General features: G+C 37.2%; 1 protein-coding gene across 1 annotated transcript; it reads right to left on the reverse strand.

Moving 5' to 3' along the window:
- Positions 1-1707: 1707 nt before the first annotated feature.
- LOC134623859 (trichohyalin-like) lies at positions 1708-4775 on the reverse strand. The gene is made up of 2 exons (XM_063468867.2): positions 4232-4775; positions 1708-4103 (listed from the first exon to the last, which is right to left on the reverse strand). The coding sequence occupies exons 1-2, from the start codon at positions 4686-4688 to the stop codon at positions 2008-2010; spliced, it is 2553 nt and encodes an 850-aa protein (XP_063324937.2). The 5' UTR covers positions 4689-4775; the 3' UTR covers positions 1708-2007.
- Between the last annotated feature and the right edge of the window lie 5886 nt (positions 4776-10661).

The raw sequence follows: 10661 nt of genomic DNA on the forward strand, positions 1-10661 counted from the left end.
CCCTTCAATAAAATGTACAATAATTGTGTATAATTGTATAAATGTATTGTGTATAATTGTACATAGTTCGAGCATTCCTATTTCCAGTCTGTAACACCCATTTTAAGTCACACCCTGTAGCTTTTTTTTTTTTTTTTTTATCTTTTATTGATCTTTCACATAAATGATTTGAAGTTCAAACTTTGATGCCATGTGTTCTATGTTGTACTTTAACATGAGTTTCATTAACTCTATAACATCCATATAAATATATCCAATAACATATTAATATACTTTCCTTCATGTTTCATTCAGTTTACACATTTTACTTCAATATGATTTATTAACTCAATCTTACATGAGAATCATAACTCTTTGTGATTCCAATTTGATCTCTTTTTAACTCATGAATACGTTTTTCTCTTCATAACTCTGTAGTTCAATTACAATATCTTCCATATAACTTCTTTTTAAAACGTATATGTTAAAGTCAGACATTCTATAAGATTAGTGTCTTCCCATCCTTCTCCCACGCAGCCTCCAAGCACAATCATCTTTAGCACAAACAACTTCATAAAGAATTTCAGTGAGAGGCGTGTTATTAAAATCATTTTATTACTCAGGTTATATTTTCTTATTCATTATGTTGGTTAAACCTATACTTGATTGTATTTTGATTAGAATTATTCATGATTAACTGCTGGCAAAGTCACATATAAACTATGATTCTGTGTTCATTCAGTCACAAAAAAATTAGTATAATTTCTCTTATTCAGTCACATTTCTTAACTTCCACATTCCTGCAGCCAGCCTCACATTTTTTAAAATGTTTTTTAAAAAGCAAAGAAAAAAAAAGTCCACAAAATGGTTAGGTATGATAAATGGGATCATTTGTCATGACAATGCAGTCACTGGCCACTTAAGCCCTCTCTCCCCTTATCCTAATGCACACAAATGTAGGCATTCCAATAATTTCTATTACTCAAAATACATTTCTCATTGATCATATAAATTGCATTTATATTTGAGTTTTAAATTAGAATTAAAAAATATTTACTATTAGCAGAATTACATATAGATAGACTGTTTTAACACTCTGTGTCACTTTACCCATAAAAAGGATGGATGTTAAGTCCTTTTATTTCACTTTTGGATGGAAATGAGCCAGGGGATTTCAATCTCTTTCACAATAAACAGTATCATTTACAGTGTACATAATGTTTTCTGGGTCTATCTTTGGTCTCAAAACATGAAATCCAAAAGGCAAAGCATAAAACATGGTCCTTAAGGAACTAAAGGTAAGACAGCACTGTTTGTACATATGAAGGTAATAAGGGGGACTGGACGGGAATTCTTGAAAGTAGAGCATCAATAAATGTACACTTACAATACTACACAATAACATTTAGTGTAATGGAAATAAACATAACAAACAACATAGGTGTACACAGCACGTTCTTTGCGCAGTTCCAATACTGAACCAGTTCCCACAGAATTCTGTTAAGATGTCCAGATTAACAGAAATAAACAGCCTGATACAAAAGATGCAACAACTGTGCCATTGTAGGGGTGGGATCATTATGTAACCCTCCTGTTCAAATGGTATTAACCCATACTTGATAATTATATGTTATATGGCATTCATATGCTAAGAAAACTGACAACTGTTAGGCTTTAACTTAGACAACTTGCAGCTGTTGACTGTATTTGTGGTGTTGGTGCCTTTTTTGAACATTTTAAATAAAATATTATTAAAATAAAATAATATGACTCTGTGCAGTTAATTGTACCAACAGACCATGTAATTTAGTGAAATTATTTAATTTCAAATTAGGACTTGTCTAAACTTATCTTCCCTCTTTAGGACAGATTGAAAGTTGGCCAAGTTGTATCTATGACAGTGATATTACCTGATGTTACAAGAGATTGTAAAAAAGACAAAGAAAACAATTCATGGGTTTAAGTTTTGTTATGTGTTGCATTCTTCCAGGCTTAAAATAGCTCTCTTTTTTGACTTAGCAGTTTTATTTATGAGACGAAGCAGGACTGTTTCTCCTCTGAAGTCCAAAGTTTTTCTTTCAACTCACTCATCTCTTTATAATGTTTTTTCTGCATTTCATCCATTTCTTCTCTGATACTGTCTTCATCTTGCATCCCACATTCCTTTCTCAATTCATCCATTTCCTTTTCGTGTTTGGTGTATAGTGCATCCATTTTTTCTCTCTGATTTGTTTCACTTTCAGCTAGAAGCTCTTGTTTAAATTCCTTCAGTTTTTTGTCATGTTCTTTTTGTAAGTTATAGAATTCTTCCTTCTTTCTTTGTTGTTGTTGGTCTAAGAGTTTTTGTTTCATATCTGACATTTCTTGTTCATGTTTGATGGACAGCCTGTTTCTTTGTGTTTTCTGTTCCTCTTTGTTTTTAGTTCCTAGGTTTGCTTTCAAATGTTTGATTTCCTCTTTTTGTTTCTTCTGTAGTTTACCAATTTTTTCCTTCTCTTCTTCTTGGTTCTCTTTTGAAAGTTTTTTTTCATACTTTTCCACCTCTGTTCTATACGATTTCTGTAGTTTTTTTAGTTTTTCCTTGTTTTCTTTCTTTTGAGTCAGGAGTATCACTATTAACTCAGCCATTTCCCCTTTATGTTTACCCAGCAGGTCATCCATCTCTTCCTTTAGACTATTTTCTTTGTGTTCTGACAGATTCTTTAATCTTCCATATTCCTTCTTCTTTTCCAGCATGTCAGTCTCATATTGCTCCTTCAGACTCTTCACCTCTTCAATGTGTTTTAAAATCAGTGCTGCAAAGTCATTCTCCTGTTTTTCTTTGAAATCATTGAATTCTTCAGCTTTTTTTCTGGCCTCTTCTTTAAACTTCTCCTGCATGTTCTCAATTTGTTTCTGATAGTTCTCCTCCAAGTCTTTAAGCTTCCCTTCCTGTTCTCTTTTCATTTTATCTTCTTTTTCCTTTCTTTCTAGTTCAATTTTTTCTTTTTCTTGTTTGTAATTTTGTTGGAGCTCGCTGATTTTCTTTTCTTTCTGTTCATCTTCTTGTTTACGTTTTTCTTTCAGTTCTTTTCTTTCCTTCTCCCAAGTTTCTTGTTGCACTCTTATTTTTTCTCTGTACACTTCACGATCTCTATAAATTGTTTCCCTAGATTCTGACTCTGATTTTAGTCTTTTTTCCAGTTCTTGCATTTTTTGTTGCCACTCCTGTCTTTGAAGTTGTTCCTTTTCTGTTTTCTTCCTGTCTTCTTCGTCTCTAATTTCTTGTTCTTTCTTCCTCTCTTCAGACTGAATGCGGATGCTGTCCTGCAGTTTTTTGAGTTGTTCGTCTCTCAGCTTTATTTCCTGATCAATTTCTGCTTTCTGTTCTTCCATTCTTTTTTTCATGGACTGGATTCTTTCCTCATATGTACTTTGAAGCTTTTCCTGCTGTCTCTTCATCTCTTCTTCCTTATCCTTGAGAATCCTCTGCATCTCCTTCTTTATTGCTGCTTCAGCGTCTTGCAGCATCGCATTGGTGAAGCAGCTTCCTCCATTTTTCTTCACCATGTTGTCAATTTTTGTGATCAGCTCATTCACTTGTGAGTGACTTTGCTTATTATAATTATTGAACACATGGTATCTTCCTCCACAGTCAGAGATCAGCTTCTTCAAGGAATGATCACATTTTTTTTGTGTGTAATCTTCTATTGTCAGTTCCTCGTGTTCCAGTGAATCTCCTCTTGTGAAAAGAACAATGGTGAACTTCTCAGAATTTTTTCCAAATACCTTTTTGATGAGTTCCAGTGTTGCCTTCTCTTCTGGTGTGAATCTGCCAATCTGTATAACCAGTAGGAAGACATGTGGTCCTGGAGCCAGAAGACTGATACATTTTGTGATCTCGTCATTAACCTCTTCATAGGTCAAACTGCTGTCAAACAATCCAGGAGTGTCGACCACAACAACAGGACGACCATCTATTTCACTGTGTGCTTTCTGACAAAATTTTGTGACTGAGGTTGAACATGTTTCTGATGTAAACTCTTTTCTTCCGAGAATGGTGTTTCCTGAAGTGCTCTTTCCACAGCCAGTCTTTCCAATCAGCACAATCCTGAGACAGTCTGGACTCTTAATCTCTTCATCATCTGTTAAAGGAGTTGGAAAGAGATACCTTGAATATTAATAGTTTGAATTGTATAATTTAAAAGGTAAATGGTTACATCATCAACATAAGGGGATTTCTATGATAAAAAAAAAGGTTTGCATTACTTACAGCTTACTGTAGTCTTTGTTTTCAGGTCGTTAAGTTCACCCTCCAAATCAGCGATCTGTTTCTCTTTTTCTATGATCTTTTCTATTTGTGCATATGTAAATGTTTCAGTTGTGTAGCTGCACAATTTGCCTTTTTTCTGAGTAATTTTTTCTACACTGCTTAAAACATTTTTCTTGTCCTTCATGTTGAGAACAACAAATCTTCCTCCACAGCTCTCACAGAGATCATGGATTTGCTTGTCTTCCATTAGAAACTTCACAACAGCTGGAGCTGTAGGATCTGAGTCCACAGTGAACAGAATCATGGTGAAGTCATCAACTTTAGAGCTGAATGTCTTCTGTATGGTCTCTAACTCTCCCTTATCTTCATCACTGAGGGGACCCACGGGTAGGATCAGGATGAAGGCATGGACACCCTCAGGATCACAGAGGGAGATACATCTAAGTGATTTTTCCATCACTTCCTTCTGAGGTTTTCCATACAAGGCAGGCAGATCTACCAGGGAAACCAAACGTCCACACACCTCTCTCTGATGTTTAACACATTCTGATGTGTTGGCAGGTGGATCAAACTTTCTTTGTCCCAGAATAGCATTGATTACTGAGGTCTTCTGAACTCCTTTTGTACCACACAACACCAGGTTCAGAAGTTCTGCCTCTTCATTTAAAGTTAAATATCCTTCTCTATTCTCACTCAGGATTTTTTCAATTTTCTCCATCAGTTCTTGTCTGTCTTTTTTTAAATCTTTTTTATCAATACCAAATCTGTGCACCCTTTCTTTGCAATCTTGGATTAGCCTTTGCACTGTGTTATTCACTTTTTCATTGTGTGTCAAGACAACCATTGAATGTTTAAAGGCGTCTTGACCAAACAAACTCAGGATGAACTTGAGAGTTTTTCTGTTCTCTTCAGAGAAGTCCGAAGGTTTCACTAACATCAGGACATTTGGTCCAGGAGGACAAAGACTCACGCACTTCTTCAGCTCTTGTCTCACAGATTCCACAGATAGCCTGAACAAGTCTGGACATTTCACTACTGTTATTGGGTTTCTGTTCCATTCACCAGAAAGTCTTTAGTTAGACTACTTTGAATCCAAAACTCTTTTTTTTCAGTGATAATATTTCCCAGCAGTCTTTTTTTGGCTTCGTTCTTTCCGACCAGCATGATCCTCATTGCGTGTGCTGTAATAAATGACAAATAAATGATAGGTAAAATTTCCATTTAAAATTACTAAGCACACTTTTACTGAAATTTACAAATTGTTCAGCAGGCGATCCAAACAAGTTATAAACGTTCTTATGTTTGGTTTTAATATGTAATCTCCTTTATCCTTCTGGATTTGCAGCAAATGTAAAAAATGTATAAATGTAATTTCTGTATATTGATAACCTCTTGTTTTTCTTCTTCTGGCTATTCCTTTTTTGAGTCGCAACAGTGAATCATTTGCCTTTTTCCTCACCAAACAATCTCCAAACAATCTCAACTCTCTAACTTTATCTCCAAACCACAACCTGAGCTATCCCTTTGATGTACTGATTTATCACAATATATTACAAATCTCACAGTCGTGGGTGTGTGACCAAGTATTTTGTGTTTTTGGATTAAGTTATATTAAAAGTATAGATAGTGAGGAGGGATATTATACCCCTTATGTCAAACTGAGTCATTTATGACCCCAATAAATTATTCATGGAGGTAATAAAGGAAGTAATAAAAATATGAAATTATAATATTCATCAAATTATGATAGTTCATAACTCATTAATTTTCCAAAAATAAATTATTTGATTATTAAAAAATAAAGTTTTTATATCAAATAGCATTCTTTATTTGTAAGCCATTAAAAACGTTTTTACTTTTTATGCTTAAAAAACGCCATCTTGTGGTGGGTCAGTGCGTGCGCGCGTGCGCGCGTCTGTGCGCATGCCTGTGTCTGGGCCCATACTGTGTGTGTGTGTGTGTGTGTGTGTGTGTGCGTGTGTGTGTGTGTGTGAAAATTTCTTAAACCAGAGTAAAATTGCTTAGTTAAACTTGTGCTTTTGTAACGTTCAGTATGGCGGGAGTTCAGTATGGCGGGGAAAACTTTATCTAAATTTATTTGCATTTGTTTAATCCGAACAAGGAGATTTAGAATCAAAGACCGAGTCGCCAAAAACTCTCGCAATCCCCCAAGCATAAGCTCACCGCGGCTCCCAGCAAAAATCCTCCGTCTTTCTCCAAAACACAAAACAAAACCCCCCTAGAATAACTTGATAGGGACCCCTCTATTCCCAAAACTTATATTCGATAACAGGAAACCCTTAAAAAATCCTTAGTCTTTTTTCTTCAAACGATCCCTCTTTCTCAAATTCAGCACACCGCAGCTCCCACCAAACCCCTAGGCAAACAAGCAGGGAAACCCTGAAAAACCCTCCGTCTTTCTCCAAAACACACACACACAAAAAACCCTAGAATAACTTGATAGGGACTCCCACTCTATCCCCCCAAAACCTTATATTTCGATAACAGGAAACCCTTAAAAAACCCTTAGTCTTTTTCTTCAAACTATCCTTCACTGTAAAATGTAATATTGTGTTTAATTAAAAATATTAAATAGGCTGAACTCAATTTTTTTCAATTTGTTCTTAGAACTCAATTTAAATAAGTTACCAGTACTTTTTATGAAGAAAAAAAACCCGCTGATAAACTCAATTTATTTGAGTTGTCTTAACTAAGTAAGCTGGAAGTTTTGCTTCTCAGTGCGGAAGGATGAAAGATGTGTTTTGAAAATGCCACGTGACTACCGTCCTCCTCCCTCTCGGATCAGTCCGCATGTTCACGGTGCATTTTTTTATGGAATATGTTGATCAAACCTGGAGAAGCGTCAGCTCAAGATATTATTGTTGTCATTGCTGTGGATCTTTACCTGATACACTGACTTGGTGAGTAAATGTTTACTCTTATTCAAACTGATTTTGTGGCTTTTCTTAGTTTAGCGCCACGTTTAAAATCTTGCTAGCTAGATGTGGTCACATCAACTCGGTGGACCGGCACATCAAATTCACCAGGGAGGATATGAAAAGTGGCAGGTTAGCCTTCTTAGACTGTGAGATTTCCATCAGTAATGGGGGACATCTAAAAGCTGACGTGTACCGTAAACCTACGCATACGGATCAGTATCTAAGGTTTGACTCTCATCATCCACTGGAGCACAAACTGGGTGTCATCAGGACGCTACAACACAGAGTGAACACCATCCCCACTGACACAGCAGCCAGGGAGGCAGAAGAACAGCACATCAAGAAGGCCCTGAGTAAATGTGGTTATCCCAGCTGGACTTTTGTCAAAGCTGGGAAGGCACCTAAAGAAAGCTCCAGCCGATCCAGGAGAGAAGGACAACCGCTGCCCAGGCGAAAACCTGTAGTGATCCCATATGTGTCAGGAGTATCGGAACAGTTGAGACGCATTTTTTCTAAACACCGGGTCTCTGTGGCTTTTAAACCCCAAAATACGGTGCGCCAAAAACTGGTCCACCCCAAGGATCGGGTCCCCCGACACAAACAGAATAACATAGTGTACACTGTTAAGTGCCAGGAGGATTGCCAGGATTTATACATCGGGGAAACCAAACAACCTCTAGCGAAGCGGATGGCACAACACAGAAGAGCTACCTCGTCAGGCCAGGACTCTGCAGTCTATTTACACCTACAGGCCAGTGGACACTCTTTCAATGATGAGGATGTACACATCCTGGACAGGGAGGAACGCTGGTGTGAGCGCGGAGTCAAGGAGGCCATTTACGTGAATAGGGAAAGACCATCTCTGAATCGAGGAGGGGGCCTAAGGGTACATCTTTCGCCATCTTACAACGCTGTGATTGCAGCCATTCCCCAACTCTCTGTGAATGGTACTCATGGCCATTGATCAGTGTTCTTTGATCAGTGGGTTTTGGTCAGTGATTGTTGATCAATGGTCATGGGAATTTGCATAATTATGATTAAGGAACTGACCTCCCAGCCCATTGTTCCTTCAGTGGGCTGGTTTCAGTCATTATGCAAATGTACTGTTTATAAGATTGGGGAAACCTGCAGTCAGCTGAGACTGAAGAAGTCACTTGGATGAGTGACGAAACGTTTCTCCCACAAAACGCTACGTCCAGATGAACAGATTCAACTTTTGGAGATCTTGCTAGCTAGTTAGTGTTAGCCTAGCGTTGCTGCTGCCGCTGGGCTCATGTTACTTAAAAATTAACACCACAGCCTTAAAAACCTTACATAAAACTATGTGGTGAAATTTTCTGTTGATTGTTTGAAATAAATAAGTGAGATAAGAGCCCAGACAAAATTCTTCGGGAGGTGCAGCCGTTAGGGGTGGGGTAGGTGTGGGGGGTGGGGGGTGGATAACAGAGCTCTCCGAAAACCTGGAAGCACTTTTGCAAATATGTGATATTTTGATAAATTAAGTAGATATTTGAGCATTACACAGCTACATTCTCGCCTGAAAATATCTTAAAAGGTTATTTTGTGACCCAGAAAGGGTAGTCTGGGGAAAAGGAGGATCGCATTTGTCGGCCACGGTTGTCGGAGCCTGTGCGTACTTGTAAGCGCGGCAATGGCAGAGGAGCGCCGCTGAAAAACTTATTGCTTTTTCTGGGTCACAAAATAAACTTTTAAGATATTTTCAGGCGAGAATGTAGCTGTGTAAAGTTTAAATATCTGCTCGATTTATCAAGACATCACATATTTGCAAAAATGCTCCAACATTTTCAGAGACGTCCATTTTTTTTCATGCTTTGTGGCAGCTTTTGAACATCTGTGGCGTCTATTAATGTCAAATCTAGCCTTTATTTAACAACATAAGCAAACTCTATGTTACAATGATTGCACAGCCATTAAGGATCAAATCAGTTTCTGAAAAATGTTCTGTTTTTTCTCCCTCTGCTTGCTTCTTACTGTCTTTGAGGCTCGGGACCAGCACTCCTGCTGTTGGACAGAAAGACATCAGTAAGTATTTTGGTTTTCCAATATATTAGCAACTGTCAGTGACATTTATATTAATCAGTCTGAACTTTAATCATACTTTAGATCAGCCTGTTTTACTTATTGTTTTGTTTGTGCTCTGGTTTGGGGAAGTTGTTTCTTTACTGATCTTTTCCTGTCTTCTGTTATTAGACTTGAGATATGACTGCACGATGCTGTTGCTGTGACTCCAGTTAATTCTACAAGACATGCTGTGTAAGTAAACAAACAACAACAGTTTGGTCTGCATTTCTTGAAAGATCACATCCCCCAAACTTAGTTTAGAGGGTCTACACTGTATATAGTGAAGACTGCAAGTTTTCTAACAGCAAAATTTGTTTTGTGCCCAAATCATTTTGCACATCATTAGAATGAAAGTTATTGGCCATGTTTGCATAGCACTTTTTAAAATGATGCTTTCATGACATTATTGTGTGTTGGGTGGTGGTCAGGGCTATCCAGACTGACAATTTGGGACATTGAATGTCACCTCTCCGGTGGGGAGGGAGCCTGAGATCGTCTAAATTGGAGTCTGTTTTATACCAAATGCAGAAAAAAATGTTTTAAGAAAGCAATTAAGTTCATGTTCCCAAAAATATGATTGTTTGCTTCCAGGACAACAGGAGAGATGAGTCCTCCGTCACAGATGGTGTGGTCAGTGAAGATGGTCGCCTGCAGGTTCAAGCTCATTGCATCTCCAACCCACATCCACTGCCACTGTACTTAAGGGAAGTTAAAGACTTTCTTCTGCACCTACATTTGGATCACCTCGATCCATCACAGTCATTCAGGCAGTAATGCCTGGACTGGAAACAAGCATCCTTAAAATAATACAACATTCCAGCTCCTGTGTTGGAATGGAAAACAAATGTGTTGTTTAAATTAGAGACTGCACTTGTGACAGAACAACAAATATTTTATTTTGATTATATAAGTAATGTAAGTACAAAACAAACTTGTGGTAGGCCTAAACTTATTTTCAGAATAATTACATCTGAGACTTTGTTTCATTGTAAGATTATAATTGTTTGTTGTTCAGCAGAACAGTGTCCAGTATGTTGGCTGTTGTACTTTGTTGTGTTTGAAAATAAAAGTTGGGCTGATTTTAACATCATTACAAAAATTGTTGTTAATTATTTTTAATCATATTCAGGTTACCTCAAATTGTTTTTTCATTTAGTTGAACTTGAAATGTTTGTCAGTAGGTAAAAAATTAGTATTGTACAGTCAGAAATATCAAGTTATTCTTAATGCTGCAGACTTGCAATGTATAAGTTGTCCTAACAGTCATCTTAAGTAAGCTTTACTTAGTTTTTTTGAGGCAACGAGTTTCCTCAATTTTTTTGAGTTCTGGGAACTAACAAGGCTGTACAGTGTACTCAAAATGAGTACGTTGCCCTAATTTGGTCATCTTACGTAAACTTGATCCAATT

The sequence above is a fragment of the Pelmatolapia mariae genome, linkage group LG3_W (genome assembly GCF_036321145.2).
Source record: "Pelmatolapia mariae isolate MD_Pm_ZW linkage group LG3_W, Pm_UMD_F_2, whole genome shotgun sequence".
NCBI lineage: Eukaryota > Metazoa > Chordata > Actinopteri > Cichliformes > Cichlidae > Pelmatolapia > Pelmatolapia mariae.

Coding starts and splice junctions, on each gene's coding strand:
- LOC134623859 (XM_063468867.2), bottom strand. CDS start 4,688: ATGGAAAAATCACTTAGATGTATCTCCCTCTGTGATCCTGAGGGTGTC. Junction 4,104..4,231: donor AACAAAGACTACAGTAAGCT/GTAAGTAATGCA, acceptor CTCCTTTAACAG/ATGATGAAGAGATTAAGAGT.